At 36.9% G+C, this 21323-nt stretch overlaps 4 protein-coding genes across 6 annotated transcripts; 1 reads left to right on the forward strand and 3 right to left on the reverse strand.

The window, feature by feature from the left end:
• Window positions 1-421: 421 nt before the first annotated feature.
• Window positions 422-8133, reverse strand: LOC100259597 (uncharacterized). 3 transcript variants are annotated; one of them, XM_002280835.5, is made up of 10 exons: window positions 7403-8133; window positions 6727-6789; window positions 5505-6521; window positions 5340-5408; window positions 3968-4465; window positions 3814-3882; window positions 3030-3194; window positions 2180-2396; window positions 1625-1966; window positions 422-1103 (listed from the first exon to the last, which is right to left on the reverse strand). In XM_002280835.5, exons 1-10 carry the CDS (start codon window positions 8072-8074, stop codon window positions 991-993), a joined length of 3225 nt encoding a protein of 1074 aa, XP_002280871.2. In that variant the 5' UTR covers window positions 8075-8133; the 3' UTR covers window positions 422-990. The 3 variants fall into 3 exon arrangements, with proteins under 3 accessions (XP_002280871.2, XP_010659838.1, XP_010659839.1); XM_010661536.3 differs by having other exon boundaries at window positions 5505-6526; window positions 6723-6789; window positions 7403-8121; XM_010661537.3 differs by lacking the exon at window positions 5340-5408 and having other exon boundaries at window positions 5505-6526; window positions 6723-6789; window positions 7403-8121.
• A 2505-nt stretch (window positions 8134-10638) lies between these two features.
• LOC100246005 (uncharacterized GPI-anchored protein At3g06035) lies at window positions 10639-11785 on the reverse strand. The gene is made up of 2 exons (XM_002284780.4): window positions 11446-11785; window positions 10639-11312 (listed from the first exon to the last, which is right to left on the reverse strand). The coding sequence occupies exons 1-2, from the start codon at window positions 11531-11533 to the stop codon at window positions 10810-10812; spliced, it is 591 nt and encodes a 196-aa protein (XP_002284816.1). The 5' UTR covers window positions 11534-11785; the 3' UTR covers window positions 10639-10809.
• Window positions 11786-12691: 906 nt separating this feature from the next.
• LOC100256303 (glucose and ribitol dehydrogenase) lies at window positions 12692-14094 on the forward strand. Its single transcript, XM_002284767.5, has 3 exons — window positions 12692-13356; window positions 13446-13804; window positions 13900-14094. Exons 1-3 carry the CDS (start codon window positions 12713-12715, stop codon window positions 13920-13922), a joined length of 1026 nt encoding a protein of 341 aa, XP_002284803.4. The 5' UTR covers window positions 12692-12712; the 3' UTR covers window positions 13923-14094.
• A 609-nt stretch (window positions 14095-14703) lies between these two features.
• Window positions 14704-20516, reverse strand: LOC100251148 (mevalonate kinase). The gene is made up of 5 exons (XM_002284777.4): window positions 19918-20516; window positions 18467-18710; window positions 18132-18385; window positions 16907-17320; window positions 14704-15098 (listed from the first exon to the last, which is right to left on the reverse strand). Exons 1-5 carry the CDS (start codon window positions 20048-20050, stop codon window positions 14977-14979), a joined length of 1167 nt encoding a protein of 388 aa, XP_002284813.1. The 5' UTR covers window positions 20051-20516; the 3' UTR covers window positions 14704-14976.
• Between the last annotated feature and the right edge of the window lie 807 nt (window positions 20517-21323).

A 21323-nucleotide genomic window follows, 5' to 3' on the forward strand; every position in this document is an offset into this window, starting at 1 on the left:
TCACTTTTCTCTTGTAAAATAACCTTCCTTTAAAACACATAGGCAACTAATCAATATGTTGAAAGGTATTTATGTAAAAAACAACTCACTTCTCAAGAAAAAAAAAATGGAAGATGTTAGATTTATAAATATAAGATATTTTATACCTTTTAATCAATTAATTTCAAAATAAACTCGCAATGCCGCTCATGGGGAGAAGCTAACATCCATGTTCAAACACAAATAGAAAAGAAGAAAAATTTTCTCCTTTTCATCAATCCACTGCAGAAGTAATGCAAAGCATTCAGGTATTGAAGAGGATTTTTGCTGAAAAAGAAACCCACTGACAAAAAACTGATAAATTGAATCCAAATCTCCAGAATCCTAAATCAGAATGAAAAAGGTCATTGAAGAACTCTACAAATTCTCACCAGGGGACACATTAACAAACCAAAAAATCTTTCTCATTATTCTCTTTGTAACTCTGAATATGCAAAGCCAATAACAGAAAAAGGGCCAAGGGGGAGGGGTGGGGGGGAGAGGGTCTGGATTGAATGTCCTCTGTTCTTTCATAGTTCTGTTCTATGTATAAAATGGGTGCTTATATCAAATCACCCAGCTCCAAATCATCATACAAGACTAAATTCAGACGATAATAAAACACCTGTACATTCATTCACACCATGCTATGCTACACCTCCCACAGAAAGAATGCGAAACGAAGAAACAAGGATTGAATTGGATGCATTGCCTGAAAGAGCCGAGCTGCAGCATGGCCATCTGGGTTTGTAATTGTCGTTCTGTGGTCTTGCCCATCCCATGACTGAACCTTCCAGTTTTGAAACCTTGATGAATGCCTGTACAGGACTTGTGCTTGAGGAAAAGAATCGGATTGTGTTGTAATCTCAGCCACACAGTTTCTAAACAAAACCTTCCCAACATTTTCCATGATTTCGCTGAGGAGCTTATAAAGGTGTGTACTTCCCAAACTTTTCTGCATGATTCTTCCCCTCACCCAGTTTGTAGGTCTGGCAACTTAGGAGGATCAGAACTAATCAGATTTGCCCACAAATTAGCTAGTGTCAGAAAGTAGTGATTCCCATTCCAAGCCACCATTTTCATACCTGGTTCAGGAGAAACAACAGAAACTTAGATGACAAGTTTGGTATCTGCATAAGGTTTTTCAGGATATTCTAAAACAAGTTTAGAGATTGTTATCTGCTTCATTTCTGGTTTAGGCAGCCTGAACATAATGATTCTCCTGTCCTGGTACATTCCAGTAAAAGAATTTCTAGGCCAAAAATTCTCACCTCATTAAATGAAGCTGTCTAACCTACTGCATCCTTCACCATGGATCCAAAGATGGAATATCAAATTTAAATTTCTTTTCAAATTTGACCAGGTGAGAAAATTGACATTTCTAATTTCAATAAGGGTCAACCTCTATGACCTCTGAAATTTCATTATGATTTGAGAGGTCAAAAATTCATATGCCAGAATCAAAATCTAATTGGGTGGTTAGCATAATCTGAGGGAGAATTTTTGGCCATGAATCATCTGCCCACCAAGATTGTTGAAACAGATGAAAGGGGTGGGTATTTTTCTTATCTGGTCTAACTCGAAGACTCTCCAGAGATCCACTTACCAGGCACCATTTCTGGTGTTAGTAATGACAGCTGACAAATAGGTTTTTGTTGAGCAAAGATGTGGTTTTGAAGAGGGAGCACATCAAGATCATGAACATGTTTGATGGATGCCAGTAATGCCTGGACAGTCGCATCATATTCAAAACCAACTGGATCACATATACAGTGGAGAGCGTCTTCAAGTCCTGAACTTGACCATATGGTAGAACATTCCTCCAAAAGAACAAAGATGTCAACTTTTGCAGAACTTAACAATACCCATAGCTTGAAAAGTCTGGCCGAGGCACCAAGAACTTTGACTACTCTGTAAATCTCTCCAAGGGCAAGAATAAACTTCTGGCCTGCATTCGTTCACAAAGTTAATAAAATCAAAATCAAAGTTAACAGATGAGGTAGCCCTTGTTTTACATTGCTTTCAAGACCTGCCTCCTGCTGCCAAGGGGGGGTGGGGGGGCGGCAGCAAAGGGGAGAATGAAGCAGTAGCAATGTCAAATCTGTATTTGACAGTTGAGACACTGTAGCATTAATATAGTAATTCTAGAACTATGCAATACCTTGAGGTTCAAATAGTATTTGATTGTGAACATTCTTCTGCAATGATTGCTTCCAAATAAAGGCACCCTGTTTCAACTCTTGAGCACAAACAGAGATCATTCTAGACCATGTGGAAACATAGTTGGTCACCTCGTCCATTGATCTCAACATGAGAATCTTTAGTATTGATGTAGCATGTTTAAAGAGTTCAACTGCTGACCTCAAATCCTTCTCTGCCTATTCATGACAATAACAATTTACATTAAGTGGTTAAGTGGTATCAAGCCAAGAATCCTGATAAACCCAAACCATTGACTTCTCATAAAAATATTGTGCATGCTAACAAGTATGTTGGTGACCATCAAAACAAGTATCCATGTACCTTACAAAGTCTAATCCACAATAAGCCATTCACTAAATGTGTATCAGCAGGATGTGTCGCATGGTCGGTTGAAAAGCATGAGATAATTAATCACAGAATAGACAGTAAAGCAAAATAAAATCTCAAATAGAATTTACGGACAGCAGATATAGGCATTAGCTATGTCTCTCTTTTTCCTCTTAACACTCATCGTCTTCATAGATTCAGTATGTGTAACTTCATGCAAAGCATACGTTAACAGGGGAAAAGCTCCTCAAACTGAACATCAATATTGCATATATATACCACTAATTTGAACAGAGTGACAGCAGGTCATTATTTCTTTAATAAGTAGTTCATTAAGTTCTCACAAAAAAGAAGAATTATTCTATTCACCTGCCATAAATAGGTCCATGATAAAAATTGGCCAGAAAATTGACATGCCGAAGAATAATAAATAGATTTAATGGTGAAGAAGTTCATCACAGATCAATGAGAATGTCACATACCAATGATAGTCTTCTTGATAAGTGATATTCAGACTCAAGCACTTGAAACTTTGGTCCACACAGATCTTCAAGAAATCCATCAAGGCAAATATTTCTTGGTGGACCATTCTCAGGATTGACTTCTTTGGGGAGCATATTCTCTTGGGACAATTCCTTGCAGGCTTCCTACAACAGGAAATTGTCACATAGAAAATATGGAGTAATATATATAATAATTCCACTTGCGAAAGCAAAGAAAGGTAATTCAACAATATCGTGCAAATACAGAGGCAGTAAAAGTTATGCATGTGTACAAGGGACTGATATTAACTACTGTAAAGCAATGGCAATGGCTACATTTTCTTATTACTTACGAAGGTTACTGCAAGGCTAATGAGAATTTTATTTCAAATTATTACAAATTAGAGTGAGGCTGAAGTCAGAAGCCAGATCCAGTCTCTGATGTTTCCCAGATCCCTTTAACTTTACAAGAAACAAACTTCCTAAAAGTAGTGATGCTACCAATGGCCCATTTATTCATGTCCTTTCCCAAAAATTTGTTTTATTTTACAAAGAAACAAATTTATTAGAAATAACAACACTAGCAACATCATTTTTGTGCCAATCTCAGAGGACTTAAAAATGAGTTAGCATGGGAAGTGTAGTCAGAAAGAGTTTTGTATCTAGCTATGATATAATGCTTTAATAGGAAGCTACTTACAGAAACTGCTGATGACATTATTGAAACATTCAGCTAATAAAAAAACATAACAATAATATCAAAGGAAGCTGTTCAAATACCAACCTTGATCTCCTCGTCAAGAGCCACTGCTTTCACATCTTCACCAGACAGGGCAGCATCAGTTTTAGCTTTCTAATAAAAAGCATATTTCACAAATTTAGTCCCTTTAATGATATACTGCCAGAGAAAATCCATAAAAATTAAGAGGTGAACCAACCTTAAGACTGTCAAGATGGCAGAGTGCAACAAAGCATGACTCCTCTTTCAATTTCAAATAGAAGTCGACATAATCCTTTAGCTCTACTTTGGTAGAAAAGTTTTGATGTGCATTATCAACACCATGAGCAGAAGTCATATCTTCAGCTTTGGCTCCTGAAAAGGCATCCTTAAATTCCCAGGAATCATCATCAAAATCATCGCTACCATTAACTAAATCAGAATCCAGCACTGTTTCAGCAAAACTAAACCCATTTTCACTTGGTTTTTGGGCAGAATCAACAGATGTGCTTGGCTCAGATTGGTTGTATAAACTTGATATAAGATCATTAATAGATATATTAGAAGCCTGAAGGGTTGTGTCATTTCTTGGATTGGAGTTGGGCTTGTAAGCCAAAAAATCTTGATGATTCAAAGAGTCATCAGTTTCCAGTTCTCCATAGCTAAACATAGACAGGGGCAGAGCTCCTTTATGATTCACTGGCTTTCCCTCATTTTCCTGGAAAGTTGACAGTGAAATGGTTAAACAGCTAAAAGAAGAAAAATTTGGGGTTCAAAGCTTGACCTAGTGTAGCAAAATTCAGTTTATCAATGAAATACAATTGCTAATAACAAATCCAACAATTCATAAGCAAGAATCACCATGTACCATGGAAGAAGGTCAAGGACCCATCAGGCATGAAGTAATTGTGGATTGACATTTTATGCATGGTCATAGGGCTTATTTATTATTTCAGTTAGAGAAAATTCAACATCTTAGATAAGATCACCCAGAATATTTAAAATACAGAATCATATGCAATCACACAAGCTTCAATAAACAAAACAAGTAAATAAGCAGCATTGAGTTTGAAATGAAGGAATTCGTGAAACATTAGATGCAGCTCCAGATCACAGCAAGATGACAACTAAGTGATAGAAGTAACCGTGTAACCAAAACGGAATTCCACGATTTTAGTTGGAGGCACTGAGCGGACAAGTGCAAGGCCAAAAGGGATTAAAAGGATAATGGTAAGACCATGGCAGAACCTGTGAGAAGACATGGTTTTCTATAACTTATCGTATGCCCTAGACGAAGTTGTGGTTTTGATCACAAATTACTAGGATAGGCTTCCTTTACTTGGGCTGAGTGTCCTATTATGTTCCACCTGTAGTGGTTGTAAAGGAAAAGCATTCACGTGATAAAAGCAGAAACAGATTATCATTGAAGATCAAAAGAAAGGCATTTCTTCTGGGAAAATCATCCCATCTTTTACACGTTTTGATCTTTAACATAGCATACATTATGGATGCTAAGTAGAACATTTTGAATCTGATAAAGTGCAATGTATAATCTTGTAACAATATAGAAGCAAATCAATTGAATCACCCACCTGGATTCCACCATCAAACTTGGGAACTTGAACCCCAGGATGAGAAATGCCAGCAAGCTTTTGCTCTTCCTATAACCAAAATTAAAGTTTGAACATAAGAGCATTTCTTAAAAACTGATGCATAATTAATCAAGAGAAGCAAATCAAATCAAATTGCTAATTCACCTCATACTTCAACTCGGTTTCAGAAAACGCATCCTTAAATTCCCCAAAATTTTCATCAGGATCAACATTTTCATCTCCCAGATAAGGCTTCAACACATTCTCACTATCAATCAGCTTGCCTGTAGAGTTTGAATCTGCAATGGTATCATTTTGTGCAAGAGTTGGTTTGAAATCAAATCCAATATCCAATTTGCTAGGTTCATAAGAAAGCCCATTTGACACAGCAAAAGGATCAGTAGAACTATTTGTAGCATTGTGAAACCCAGATGAGGCTTTGGTTCCCTCAGCATTTTCCTGCCAAAGCCCATTTGACATGGAAAAAAAATCAGTTGAACTATCTGGAGCATTGATAAACCCAGATGTGTAATTTTCTCCTCCAGAATTTTCCTGCCAAAGTTCAGTCGATGCAGCAAATAAAACACCAGAATTATCTGGAGCATTGTGAAGCCCAGATACTTGTTTTGATGCCTCAGGATTTTCCTGCCAAAGCTCATTTGATGCATCAAAGAAATCACTAGAACTATCTGGACCATTGTGAGACCCACTTACGTGTTTGGCTCCCTCAGGTTCCTGCCAAAGCCCTTTTGATGCATCAAACAAATCCCTAGAATTACCAGAGGCAATGTGAAACCCAGATCCCCTAGATTCTTGCCAAAGCCCATTTGAAGCATCAAAGAAACCACTAGAATTATCAGGAGCATTGTGAAACCCAGATGTGTTTTTGGTTCCCTCAGATTCCTGCCAAAGCACATTTGATGCATCAAAGAAACTACTAGAATTATGAGGAGCATGGTGAAACCCAGATGCATATTTGGCTCCCTCAGAATTTTCCTGCCAAAGCCCATTTGAAGCAGCACAGAAATCACCCGAGCTATCAGGAGCATTGTGAAAACCAGACATGCGTTTGGCTCCATTAGAACTTTCTTGCCAAAGCCCATTTGGTGCAGCAAAGAAATCTCTAGAACCATCCAAAGCATTGCAAAATCCAGATGTGTATTTGCCTCCACCAGGATTTTCCTGCCCTTTTCCATCACATTTAAACCAAGAAAATGTCAGCTTTACAGACAAAATGCTCTCCCTAAACAAGTAGCAACAAGATTCTTAATAGATCAACTGATTTCTTTTACGGATAATTATACACACACAACACTGAATTCTCCAATACAAATTGATCATGAAAACACAAACAACATACAAATATATAAAATTAAACAATACCCGCCTGCATTTCTTGCTTTACTGTTGTCTCAACTTCCAGTCCTAATAATCCTGAACCCACTTGTACCTGACATGAACAGGAAAAAAAAAACAATCATATTTTTTCTAATGCTTCATTTGGTTCCGGAGGACTAGAAAAGAACTTCAAAATTTTTAACATTAGTTTGTTTTATTATTCAAAAACATCCATTCAGATTTTCTCTAGCATAACTATTTGGCTCACCTCACAGTAGGTCCTTTTTTTCCCAAACCAAAACAACAGAAAGCTGGAAGTTTGAAATTTTTTTTGCTCCTCATTTTTCTCAGAAAAGAAAGATAAAGGAAAAAAGGTGAACTATAAAAGCTGAGCTCCAACGTCCTTATTCAAAATTTGCAGTTCTTTTGCTCCTCAACATTCTTCACAACCGAGCAAGGGGTTAACTACAAAGCACCTTAATGCCCAAAAATTTAATTTCTTCTCTCCCTCACGTTTGACACCAACCAAGCATAAAGAAAGCAAAAACTACATAAATTATATATATATATATATATATATATATATATATATATATATATATATTTGTCTCAGTTTTTCTGCATAAGGGGAACCGCAAAATAATTCACATTCAAAATTTTATAACTTTTTCTTCCCCCCAATCTTATGCACAACCCATCATAAACAACAAGTACTGAAACATTACCTTAGAATTTTCAGAGACGGCACCCTTGAATTCCCATCCATCATCATCATCAAAACCATCATCCCCATCAACCAAATCCGCATGCAACGTATTTGAATCCGAATTTGAGTTCAAATTCCGCCCATTAGAGACCGCAGGCGACCCATTTTCACCCTTGATCTGCTGATTCTGACTGTACAAATTTGAAAGAATATCATTAATCCCAACAACCGGATCCACCTTCGGTCCGTGCTTCGCAGAATCGACTCGTTTGTGATCGAAAGTCTGCGCGGGCTCGGAGGAATCAGATTCCTTCTCTTCCTTCTCCTCCTCCTCCTCCCCAAAGATCGATAACGGCAAGGCACCTTGAGGCTTAACCCACTGTTTCTTCTCGGATTCAGATCGAGTCGGCACTGAGTCCACGCAGCTCACCACCGATTCGGAGGGCTTCGCTGAATCGTTGGGGAAGAAACCAAAAGGGTCGAAGGGCTTTGCGGTTTGGGAGGGGTTGGACGATGATTGAATGTGGGAGAGTACATTGGAGAGTGGATGTACGACGAAATCGCCCCATTCATCGTCGGTGAAATCTGTGCCGTTAATCTGATTGAAATGGACGGTCGGATTTGGGAAGGAGGCGAATTTGAAATCCCCAAAACCCTCGTCGCCGTCGTGGACGGATGAAATCGCCGCCATGGTTGAAGCCCTGAAGGTGTTCCTCTCTCTGACGTATCGTTTTTGTGGGTGGTGCTTGGTGCGCACGTTAGGCTTGTGCGCACATGCCGTTCACTGTAGTTGCAGCTGGCAAAGTTTAAAAGGGACCCACAATCCAGTTGAGCCAACTGGATTCGGGTTGGCCCACTAATGAATTATAACAAAATTCCCAAATTAACAATTTTTTTATTAAATTTGATTCCAAAAAATTATTATTAAAAAATATATTTGGATGAGAATTTGATCCAAAAATAAATAAATTTATTTCCAATGAGAAAATGAGAAATATTTTTCATTTTTTAAAATAAAAAATACACGATTCAAAATTTCCCACTAAAAAATTCATAACCAAAGCCATACTATTAGGATTGATTAGTGACAAATGAACTTAAGCCAAATCCCAATGGACCACAATGTCCACCATGGTCTAGTCAAAAACAAAAAAGTAAATGGGGCATGGGTTATTGTGGAATGAGACACACCCACAAGCTAATTCTCCTAAATAAATAAATAAATAAATAAATAAATTTTCAACATTATTATTTCTTCCCAAGGTTCAAAGTCCCCACTTGTGGGAAATTTGGTTGGAATTCATTAAAATGTAGGACCCTCGTGTGTCCACTCTCATGATGATGACCAAAGTTTTTAATTATAGTATTATCATTTGTTCAATTTATTTTCTTTTTTTCTAATTATATATATATTATTGGAGTTGGTTGAGTGTTAAAGTTAGGTTGATCCAACCAAATAAAATATCAAAGAGAACTATTTATAGGAGTTGGAACTGCTAAAAACTGTCTATAAACCACTAAAAAAAAATGTGAAAGATTTTTATGTTTAAAATGAAATGATTCTCGATTTTAGTGTGGTTTCATTCATGACTTGGAGTAAATAATTGAACGGTGAAATGACTAGTTTTTTTATTATTTTTTATCTTAGGTATTTCAAAAAAGTAATTTAGTAATCCGAAGTTTTCCTATATATATAGATATTTCTCATAACATCACAAGGGAGAGTTACAAATGGGTACGGATTATATAGCATATTGATGCTAGTGATGTTATCGATCGTGACTTTGATATGGAATTAGAGCTACTAATTGTGATGAATGCTCTAACTATAGATATGATGTCGACAATAGACTGATTTTATATCACCCTTCAATTCGAATTAACAAAAACAATGTCTTCTTACATAATATGGATTCCAAATTTGATTGAAAATTATTTAGATGTACAACCCTCATGTCCCACTCCCATGATGACAATGAAGACCTTTAACTACGACAATATCATTTATTTAATTTATTTTCTTATTTTCTAATTATTGTAAGATTCAAGATACCATTTCTACCATGTGACAATCACTTCATATGGTATGAGTGTCATTATCTTATTTTCTAATTACTGTAAGATTCAAGATACCATTTCTCTACCATGTGACAATCACTTCATATGGTATGAGTGTCATTATAATATCATGTCATATGTATCTTTACAAAAAATTGGGTCATTGAATTAAGAGTTAAGATTGGCCTCATGTGGAATCTAAATTACGATACAAATACAATATTTTGTTAGTGATCCTTTCCTGGCCTTTAAATGGTAATTATTTGTTCTTTTCTTAAAATAAAAAAAGAAAAAAAAAGTTATTGCTTGAAATAAAGGCCCTAAACGAGTTTGTTTAGGTCTTAATGAGTATCTTCGATAAGTGATTGTACCTAAAAAAAAGGTTAAATTAACTCCATATGTATGCCATATATTGCTGGTCTTAAATAATTTTAAAAGATTTACCATTTTATATTAACATCGTTAACTAAATCAACTATGCTTAAAATGTTTAATATTTTAAGATAATACCAACCAAAATGAAAAAAAAAATCCAAATTATAAATTATATTAAAATTCCAAATTTTACATCTTATCAAGGGTATAAGTGTAATTTAATCCACTATTGTTGGTGAATTGATAATATTTATGACATGATTACAATATAAATACACATCCACCACCATTAAATATTAAACAAGAATACGTAATAAAATCACAAAGTAAAATTTGCAAATGTAATATACAAAGATTAAGGGTAACTTTAAATTATTGAAGGTTTTTGGTGAACTTGACTAATTATAATCTTTTCAATTAGTTTAAAGTCCATTTGATGGTGAATTTAGAAAACGTTTCAATCACTTATAATAATTAAAAAGATTTATGATTTAAACGTTAAAAAAACTAGAAGCATTTCTTAAAATCATTATCAAACACACTCTTAATCTAATTATGAACTTTTAGATCGGTTTTTTGAACAGGCTCGAGGATCCAATCGGGTTGAAGTTTAAATGGGTTTGGAAATAAACAGCGGCTCAAGCTTGCCCTACCTAAATTTGGGTCGAGTCAAGCTTGAGCCATTTTGGGCTTTTCTGAATCTGTCAGACTCAAGTATGCCCACCTAAATTTGGGCTTGGGAGCCATTTCGGGCTTTTTCAAACGTGTTCGACCCAAGTCTGCCCTAACTAAATTTGGACGGGTCTTTTGACTCTTTTGGGCTTCAAACCCAAGTTGAACTTGGAATTCTATATATTACCATTCATACACATAAGAAATTAAGGGGGAAAAAACGCATTAACATTACACTGAAAACTGGTCATCAACCTGAAAAATAAAGCTACAAAAACAAAAGATTAAACAACCAAACACAGCCCTAACACCCCATCAGTCTCAGTTGATCACCATAGCAACAAATAATCCCAAAAGCAAAGCCACCAAGCAGGGGCTGAGCATCATCAAACCCAGCTCCATGGCAGCCCTGGAAGCCCCACTGAAGCTCCCCTCGATGCCATTGGTGCTGAGGACGGCCACCACCCAGTCGTCCTCTGACCCGACGCCGACGCCCGTGAACTTGCTGTCGTTGAGGTACCTGGAGTAGTGAGACTGGGTGAAGTTGGTGAGGACGAGGGTTGGGACCCTGTGGGGGACACAGACTTGCATGATGACACCGTCTCTGGTGTAGTTGATGTCGATTTTGCACTTCTTAAGGATGCTGGGGTAGTTGGCGAGCTGGAGCTGCGGGGTGGCGGGGACGGCAGCGGTGCAGGGCTGATGCTCTAATTCCCCGGCCAGCTCCTCCGCCAGGCACTCCGCCTTGTCGTTCTTGACCAGGGTCGAGAGGTTTCTGGCCGTTCTGTAGCTGTTGAGGCCTTGAAGAAGGTCGTCATCCTCAGCTGCATCTCAAGAAAGAAAAGAAAAAGACAAAGAGTGAAATGAATACCATGACCCACACTTGACATTCTCAACCATAAATACAAAAAGGTCATACGAAAGAGAGAAGAAGATGAAATTAAAGAAATTGATTACCATCACAATGGACTGGAGTAGATGTGAAATGTATGGAGAGAGCAACCAGAAAGAAGGAGAGGGTACTGAGTTGAAGAAGAGAAGCCATTGTTGAGCTCTATAACCGGAGGAGAGAGAGAGAGAGGAGGAAGAAGAGGATCAATATTTCTGGTTTGGGTTGTGGATTTGCATGTGGGGGTAGAGAGAGTGAAAACGAGTGTGGGGGGTTGGTTAAATAGGGAGAAAATAGGAGAGAAGAAAGGGTTGAAGGTGTCAATTGGAAGAGCACTACATGTGGCCAACATGCAAAACTACCTTAAGACCCACTTTTCTTGCTCTCCTTCCTCAGCCAAGTGTTCCCATCTCTGACTCTGTTAAACTCAACTTCTAATTAGGGTTGTCCGAGAAAGTTGTGAGAAAATGAGAGAGAAAAAGAAAATACAGAAGGTATATATTTAGTATTTCCTATGTTTGATTATTAATTATTTTCAAAAACATGTTTTTTTTTTTTTTTGAGATTTGTTTGACGCTTTCCTAACATATTGAAAAAAAGGAAAAAAATTATTTTTAATAAATATTTAAAAACATTTCCAACAGGATGGCAACATATATTTTAATTGTTTTTTTATTTTCAATTTTTAATATATATATATAAAATATTTTTTATAAAAATAAATTATAAATATGTATAATATTTATTTTTAATAAAATTTAATATTTAAAAAATAAAAATATGAAGAAAAAAAATTTAATTGAAAAAAAATTAAACATGGTTGGACGGATGGGTATGAGAATTCTTATACCAACCTTAACTCGTTTAAATTTTTTAATAAGGTTGAGAATTAATTTAAATAAATTGGAATAAGGGTGATCCTTCTTGCCATTAATTTTTGAAAGTTATGTTTAAAAAATATAAATAATTATTTTTAAAAAATCGTTTTTTACTAGAAATGTATAAAAGTAAAAGTCAAAATTCAAATCAATTAGAAAGATTTGATAGGAATTTTAGAAAACAAAATATAAAAATATATAATTTAGTAAAATATGAAAATTTTAATCCAGAACAATTTTTTCACAGTAAATTTAATTTAATTTTTATTATAAAAAATAATAATTTAAGGGAAGCCCCATGAGCTCAGGCAAAGGGCCCATTTCGGAGGACGTGACCGCCGCATGCGATCGACGCGACACGTAGACGCCAGGTCTGCCACGTATCCACACGCGCCGTTTCCACCTCACTATAAAGCCGAAAGCTTAGCTCCACCACCCCCATACCCCATAAATTTCCATGTTCTCTAGCATTCTCTCTTCATCGAGACCAGTCTCATCACTAGCTTGTGTCACTCACCTGAGATTGGAGTTTCCGCCTGTCCGTACAGGCTTACCGGCGACAAGAGATAACCCCAGAAGAGCACTGTTGCAGAGGACAATGGCTTCCGGTGGCGGCCAGCAGTTTCCACCCCAGAGGCAGGAGAGGCAGCCAGGGAAGGAGCACGTGATGACCCCCACCCCGCAGTTTATAAACCCAGACTACAGGCCTGCCCACAAGCTCCAAGGCAAGGTAGCGCTGGTGACCGGTGGCGACTCTGGCATCGGCAGAGCCGTCTGCTACCTGTATGCGCTTGAGGGGGCCACCGTAGCCTTCACGTACGTGAAGGTGCAGGAGGACAGGGACGCGCAGGAGACGCTGCAGATGATAAGGAAGGCGAAGAGGGACGATGCGAAGGAGCCGATAGCGATAGCTGCGGATCTGGGGTACGATGATAACTGCCGGAGGGTGGTGGAGGAGGTGGTGGCGGCGTACGGGAGGATAGACATTCTGGTGAACAACGCGGCCGAGCAGTACAAGTCGTGCTCGGTGGAGGAGATCGACGAGGAGCGGCTGGAGAGGGTGTTCAGAACCAACATCTTTTCTTACTTCCTCTTGACCAGGTCCATGAACTGCTATTTTCTTTCTGTTTTCCCAAGAACCAAACACACCCACTAACTGATGACCGTTATTTGGTGGTGATATATATTAGGCATGCTCTGAAGTATATGCAGGAAGGGAGCAGCATCATAAACACCACCTCAATCAATGCATACAAAGGAAACAATAAACTGATAGAGTATACATCCACCAAAGGTGCCATTGTGGCTTTCATCAGATCACTGGCGCTGCAGCTTGCACCCAAAGGAATTAGGGTTAATGGTGTGGCCCCTGGACCCATCTGGACTCCACTCATACCAGCCTCCTTCAGTGAAGAGGAGTGTGCAAGGTTTGGGTCTGAAGTACCCATGGGCAGGGCTGGCCAGCCATGTGAGGTTGCACCCTCATATGTCTTCTTGGCCTCCCATGCAGACTCCTCCTATATTTCTGGTCAAGTTCTCCACCCCAATGGTAAGTTTTTCTTTTAGGGTTTTGGATATTTAAGCTTTTAAGATTTCAAGATGGGGTTTTGATGACTTTGTTTTGATGGGTTTTTGGTTTTGCAGGTGGGGTTGTGGTGAATGCTTGATGGGGTTTGCAAAAGGGAGAATTTTGTGTGTTCTTGGGGATTTGTGGATGAACAAGTCCTGGTATATAGAGATGGGTTTTGTTTGTAAGGAACTAGGGTTTTGATACTTTTGTGGCAAGGGGAATATGATGTGTTTGATACATGAAATAAATGGAACTTTGGTTTGTGGCAAGAATTTGTCTGGTGAAGCTTTAGAATCTAACTTGGGAGACCTCCCATTAACCAGTGGGTTTAAAAGGCAGCAGTACCTTGGATATCTAACAGATTGATGAATGGAACATGTTCATCAGTGGCTTTTATTTGTGGTACATTTAATTGAAGATCATTTTTTGAGATGGGTCATATGCTCCTTATGAATTAATGATTTATTTTATTAAATATTTTAATAATTTAATAAAGAAAAATCACAGAAACAATTTGAGCATCATCCACAATTTTCCATTTGTCAAATTTTTTAAATTATTTTTTTCATAAAATATTTATTTTTTGAGAACTATTTTATAAAAATTGTTTTCGAATAACATTTCCATGCAAATCCTATTAATTTTATATATTACATATATATAAAATTAATTTTAAAACCATTTTCGTTTAGTATGATAAAAAATTATTTGAAAACTTAAAATTTTAAATATTTTTGAATATATTTTAAAGATAATTTTTATGTCTAATATTTTATTTATTATGTGCCACCTACTGAAAATCAAGACGAACCAGACTACTTGGGGTTTCTTTCATTAATACTTTTTTGAGAACCATACATAACCTTGAAGCCAATACCTCAAAATAAAAGAGTGGATTTACTGCAAAGGAGAAAGGACTCGTTAAAAGCTTGCAGTGTGTGCTACAATTAAACTACAACCTTACAACATGAAGGAGGATCAGGCCATTATTAAGAATTCATACAGTCATTTTCTTTTATCATAATGTCCATGAACCAGGAAGAATGGTTATTCCTCCTTGACTCTAAAATTAATGTACACAGAAACACAACAGCATCAATGAAATATAGCTGTTACAAGCTTACTGTGCTTCATTGCTTCCTCTGAGAAAATCAGGATGAACAACTACCAACGCAAATCTCAACACCATTCCCGCCGATTCCAGCGATAAGACATTGGAATTCACATGACTCCAACGCAGCTATTACTTTATTAACAACCGTTCCTGATAGCACTTGTATCATGTAGTCAAGGGGAACAAATGAAGAAAGAGAAAGAGAAGAGAGAGAGAATGACATTTAGAAACAAAAAATATTGGTTTGTATGACTACAGCCACATTGAAGCTGAGAAAATAACATGTTTCTGTGGCCATATATGGATTGTTCAGCTTAATTTGTTCGACTGCTGCCTAGTTTCATTTTCCTGTCATTATTCTGAATTGTAACATATATGAGATTGTCCCTACAGCCAAGCAAATTGTTTCTGAAAGAGCTTTCAGTCGTGCACTTGCATGAGGGCAAAAAATGATGAGGGTTATCTGTTCTAGGCAAAATCTGTCTAAATCTACCATGATTGCTCCTGTTTACTACCAGCAGCTTGAGCTCTGTTCAAATTGTTTCTACTTGAAAGACTCATTTATAAAAATCTTAGACCAGCTCTAAATCAAGCCCTCCCAACTATTTGAGTCTGCCCACATGAAGCTATTTAGCTACTTTTCTTATCTAATCCTCAGCACCGGAGTCACATTCCTTGGGATTTCCATTTTACAACCAAGTCTAAGCTTCTTGAAATGATAAACTAAATGACCCACTCATCACCCTTCTCTTACCCCATCTCTAGCTAGATTCAATTCCTTAGGATTGTAAAGCAGTTTGCTATTATGGTCCTTTCAAGTTCTTACACTCCCAACTATAGCCAAGTACAGATCCATTCATCAAATATTTGCATTAACCAGGTAAGTTCTGTGGGCACGCAACCAAAAAATTCTGTTTGTCTCAATTTAAACAAGGATTCCAACTCATTATTCTAATTTTATCCTAGTTCTAGGTAAAGTTTTGAGCTCTATGCTAAGGATTTTATTCATCTGCAAAGTAGTAGCCCCAAAACAAATCAAACTAGATGCATGAAACTTCATTTATAGCATAATATTAGGCACATATGGCAAACCTATTCAATGAAGCAACCTGCCACTGTAAGAATCAAAATTGTACATACGAGGTACCAAGGCAAATAAAGGGGAAAATCACATATATTTTCAGAAACAATTAATGCCTCCAAACAATAGTTGTCAACTTGCATATAGTAATCAATTTCCAATATTTCTGTATGGTGTACCATAAAAGAAATTTCATTATAAAACAGATATATATTGCAACAATGAGGGACAAAGCTATAAATAAACAATTTCATAGAAGATATAATGTTTGAAAAGGCAAAAACATATATTGAATCGTATTATTCGGATGCACACATTAATGACATTTCATTGCATTAATTCATTATAAAATCCACAAAGGTAAACCTACTAACTTTTACTTATGCTTTCTAGTTTCAACTAGTTTATAACTAGCTAATAATATAACAAAGGTTCCAAGCAGTCTGCAACCAATTCACAAAAAGGAATACACATGCAAGTATAAATTAATGCTTCCATGCACTATTATTACAGAAACCAAGTCTCAAAACCTTGTAAAGGAAATGTCAAACCACTCCTCACTGGATGCAACATGAGTTAGATGTTTTTAACTTTTATTACAGAAAGCAAGCCTCAAAATCTTAAATTACCTTATAAATAATTCTACTCTTCTTTTTAAATGTTCAAAAGTAAATTCTCTTATAACTATTAAATGGAAAAATCTGTGTGCGTCATGTATGTATCCTATCTTATATCGCATGTCTTTTCTACAAATATGCCCCTAACTAATATTTAATCATGGAATTCATTATAGAATATAAAAGCATGCAATGGGAAAAGATTGAAATTAAGGGTGCCATCACAAGAATGATACCACCAAATATAAACAGAATTTGAAAATGGATACGGGTTGGCAATAGCGTCAAAACACAGCCTCCACCCCCAGCTCCTGTCAGCTTCGAAGCCAACTTGTATTTCAATGTTGTTCGAAGCACAGTTTCTATGGAAGCATGGCTGACCCCCATACATTGGAGCAAACCTTGATTCATTTCCATCAACTCTCCTAGCTTCTCTTCCTTCTCAGTTATGGAGAGCTCATCAGGAGCTGGAGACTGAATGATAGTGGACAATTCCTCGCTGATAAAGTCAACTGCGTTAAACACAGCTTTCATGGCATTTGGATGCCTTAAGGTCCTCTCTGAGACACCAGCAACTAATGCTTTTGTGTTCCTCCCAACTTTTGTGTTGGTAACAAGCATTTTGAGTGGCATATTGGAGGATAAGCGCGTCAAACTACCTGACTTGAACTTGATCATGTTGCCTGTTTCATAAACCTTTTTTATCACATAAATATTTAAAAAGAAGCAACCGCCTAGGATTTTCAAGATAAAAAAAACTACATATTCTTTGGTTAATAAAATAAAAGCATCTTATTGCGCTGAATGAAAGATCCAGATATTGACAGTTCTTTTTTTTATTCTTGTTATATCATTCTCTGCACAAGACAATGTGTGCATGCGGATTGGTGTGTGACAAGGAAAGAGGTGACAAATTGCTTTGAAATTTTTAAAGCTTCTAAAACATTTTGTTTTTCTTTTTAATAACCGAGGAATCTTTCATGGCCAAGCCCTTAAAACTCTCCACGGGGACCCAAACCTTGGGGTGCTGACTGCCTTGCAACAATTAGCACCAGTTAAATTCAAGGTATTATCAATGATTGAATTCGAACCCAGGACCATGTCAAACATATGCTACATGACCTAGTGTTATCATATAAATTTCACCAGCTCACAAATTACATAAGTACATCAGAAACAAATTCCAAGGATTTGGAATTCCTAAATTATTGGAGGGAAATCCTAAATTATTAGAGAGAATTCCACGACAGCAACACAGACATCCTTTTCCACAAAATGCACTGCATTTGTAAGTTTTTCTCAAAATACTTGCCATTTTTTATAAACCACCATTCTTTCAACTCTTTCACTATGAAAGCTTATTAAATTCCAACTTGTTCCAGACATCAAATAGCGGCCAGATCCTAGTCAGGAAAAAGAGGGAGACTGATTGTACATAAAATGTTGAAAGACAACAATTATAAATTTATCTACACTATCAGAAAGATTCCTTACCAAATGTGCTAACTGAATTGTCAATTCCAGATGGCTTTCCATGAATTATCTTTTCACCTTCAAAGGCCCATTTGTTTACCAATTCAAGCTCATTCTCCCCAAATACTGACCAACCTGGGTGGCTAAAATCTAGACTTGCAGAATCTGACAATGCAAGCAGGGCAGCTGAGAGTGAGACACAGAATGAGGCAGATGAACCCAAGCCTGAACCAAGTGGAAGCTCAGAAGTGATGACCACTGTAGCAGGCTTAAACCTGAGACATAAGGAACCAAATCAGAAAAGCAAACAATAACAGGGGAATAGTTGACAATAGAAACTAATAATAAGGGAATACCCTTGGATACAGGTGTACAGCCAGAGAAAGGCGGACACTCCAGAAGCAAGTCCAAGTTTTGCCTCTGGAATGTTCTGCTCTATAAGTAGAGCTGCAATCAATTTAATGAACTCTGGAGTGCATGTTGTAGGCGTCGACGAGAAGGGACAACCTACTTCTTGTAGTACTTCTTTGATTCTTTCAATTGACCATGAAAATTCCAATGCCATATCCTTGAGATGGAGTTTTAAGGTATGATCATCGTCTATTAAAAAATACTAATTAGAGGTACAGTCAACAGAAAACCAAGAAGAAATGAACAAAACCATATCAGGAAAAAGAGAACATACTATATCAGATCCATATCCGACTGATCATCATTTGATAATTGGCATCAATTTTTTTTTTAACAAATGTAATAGTCTGAAATATATTGAACATAAATAAAAGAATAACATTTCTACAATCCACTCTGACCACAAACATTAGCACAAAATCTTAAAATGCATTTTTTTTTCTTATCATCTATTTTGGCAAAAACAAATCAATGCAATCTTGAAAAATTTACTGCAGTGATTTTTCTTTTCTTTTCTTTTTTTACAAAAAATAGTAGCTTAGAGAAAAAAAAAATCAGAGCAAAAATGTTTTCAAATAAAACCATTAATACAAAACCTGAACAATGTCCTCTCAATCATAATTTGCAGCAAATCCCAATCAATCCAATGCAAAATTTCATCTATGCAAAAGTTAGCTCATGGATAAAGATTCAAACAATGGAAACCTCAATATTGAAAAGATTTACTTGCCTACATCTTTTTGAGCAACCAAACAGATCATTATCATCACAGTTTCCATCATCATCGATCACTCTCCTAATTCTTACCGAAAGAAGGAAAAGAAACGGGTTTCTTCTGATCATCATTTCAACAAAAATCAATTGGAGCTCCCAAACCCTCTTTTCCCAGGAGACACAAATAATTAATCACTCTTCATCATCATTAATCACCCTACTAAACAGATAATTTCTACCAAACCAAATTAATTAGAGCTTCCAAACCCGTCTTTTTCATAGACATACAAAAAAATAACAAAGACGATATTTAAAACTTTTCTCTTTTTCCATTTCCCACACTTTCTGAGCAATCAAACACAGCGCCACTAATCCATCTCCTATTACCAACAAAAAACAGTTATAGATTCAAACAAAACTCGTGCAAGAAAGGACACAAAAGAGCGTTGGATTCACCGGAACGACTTATAACCAATCAATGACCCAATATTAAAAGATCCACCGTCTTCCTTTCCCACATTTGTCTGAATCATCACAATTAGAAAAAAGCAAAAGGAGAAAAAATTCAACGGAATATAAAAAAATTCACTTTCTTTCCCTTTTCCCATATTTTCTGAGCAACCAAACAAGCCATGATCATAACTCTAAAAACAAAAGGAGAAAAAAAGATTGACGGGTGCACCAGAAATGCTATGAAATCGAAGAGAAACGTGGGTGTAGAGATTGATAGAAGCGGCCACCGCCGCGGATCCGTGGACGACGGCGTGTTCGCCGGCGAGGATGATCTTCCCGGGAGCTCGAGCTCTGACCTCCATTCTCGTTGGAAATTTGGGAGAAACGAATTGAAGTGATGGAGATTCGTGGGTGTGGATTAGAATTTATATTTACGAATATTTGATGGGTGATTGGATCACACCGCTGGAAGTTAGAGCTGGGAATGGGAGAGACTGTGACGGAGAAGAGACGTATGCTTGACTTCGTTTGTTTTAGGCCCTTTGGGTGTTGACAGTCCCTGACACTCCCCCCACTTGAGGTGGTGGCGCGTGGAATTCTTTGATGGCATTGTCACCACAAATTTTCAAACCTATACTTACCCAAGTCGATTTTTCATGATTTTTCTTCATTTTATATAAATTTAATCATGAGTTTCTAAAAATAGTACATAAATTGATACTAAATGTGTACGCGCCAGTGAGTGGAGCGTGGGTTTAGAGTTCACAAGCCGGAAACAATTCAAAGCTTCAACCTTGAGTACATGTCTATATATTTGGTTTGAAGCTTTGAGTGAACACTATTATGGCACTCTCCATTCTCATACTCTCACCCACCTTCATCGTGAACCACGGGCTTGTTGGTGGGCCCATTTCTAAGTCCACTCAATTTGGGGGTGATCACAAAATTGGACCTTTTTGATCATTTTTTGTGAGAATGATGGATTGCTTTGACAATGGGCCGGCATGGGCTTGACCTCTCTTTGGTGAAGTATTTGGATAGTTGGGTTTACATTGAAAGATAATTTTGGTCATAGTCCTAGTGAAGAAAGATGTTTTTGGCACTTGAAAAAAAAAATATTTCTTCTTATTTTTATAAAACGTGTTTTAAAGTCATAAAATTCTTTGACTTTGACATAGACCATACTATACCAATTATCATTGTTGGTCTTTGAGAAAAAAACAAATGCAATTTTGACAATAAGAAGCTTCATTGGCTATAACAAGGATGTATGTTACATCCACGAGCCCTATAGACTAAGACATGGGCGTTGTATTGGATGGAAGGGTGAATATGATATCTCCCCACCTCATATCATTTGATGCCACAATGAAGGTATCATAGTGCAAGAAGGATGAAAGTAATATCCCCTATCATACCAAACATAAATACCATATGTAGTGTTTCGTATTACCTACGGAATGAATGTGAAAGAGCCATATATGGAGGGTTTTCACAACACACTATCGAGGTCTTTTCTTGAGGGCGTAGGCTCAATAAAGAAGTAAAACTATTGTCGACTGGTGGGACATGTGTGCATTACTGCAACTCTAAACCCAACAATATTAGGTGAAGAGTGGGGCTATGACAAAATGG

Source organism: Vitis vinifera, chromosome 14, assembly GCF_030704535.1.
Source record: "Vitis vinifera cultivar Pinot Noir 40024 chromosome 14, ASM3070453v1".
Classification (NCBI taxonomy): domain Eukaryota; kingdom Viridiplantae; phylum Streptophyta; class Magnoliopsida; order Vitales; family Vitaceae; genus Vitis; species Vitis vinifera.

Coding starts and splice junctions, on each gene's coding strand:
- LOC100259597 (XM_010661536.3), bottom strand. CDS start 8,074: ATGGCGGCGATTTCATCCGTCCACGACGGCGACGAGGGTTTTGGGGAT. Junction 6,790..7,402: donor CCGTCTCTGAAAATTCTAAG/GTAATGTTTCAG, acceptor TGTTCATGTCAG/GTACAAGTGGGTTCAGGATT. Junction 1,967..2,179: donor AATACTATTTGAACCTCAAG/GTATTGCATAGT, acceptor GAACGAATGCAG/GCCAGAAGTTTATTCTTGCC.
- LOC100246005 (XM_002284780.4), bottom strand. CDS start 11,533: ATGGCTTCTCTTCTTCAACTCAGTACCCTCTCCTTCTTTCTGGTTGCT. Junction 11,313..11,445: donor TACTCCAGTCCATTGTGATG/GTAATCAATTTC, acceptor CTTGAGATGCAG/CTGAGGATGACGACCTTCTT.
- LOC100256303 (XM_002284767.5), top strand. CDS start 12,713: ATGTTCTCTAGCATTCTCTCTTCATCGAGACCAGTCTCATCACTAGCT. Junction 13,357..13,445: donor TCTTACTTCCTCTTGACCAG/GTCCATGAACTG, acceptor GATATATATTAG/GCATGCTCTGAAGTATATGC. Junction 13,805..13,899: donor TCAAGTTCTCCACCCCAATG/GTAAGTTTTTCT, acceptor TTGGTTTTGCAG/GTGGGGTTGTGGTGAATGCT.
- LOC100251148 (XM_002284777.4), bottom strand. CDS start 20,050: ATGGAGGTCAGAGCTCGAGCTCCCGGGAAGATCATCCTCGCCGGCGAA. Junction 17,321..18,131: donor CAATTCAGTTAGCACATTTG/GTAAGGAATCTT, acceptor TTTATGAAACAG/GCAACATGATCAAGTTCAAG. Junction 15,099..16,906: donor TTTGACGCTATTGCCAACCC/GTATCCATTTTC, acceptor ACATGATACAAG/TGCTATCAGGAACGGTTGTT.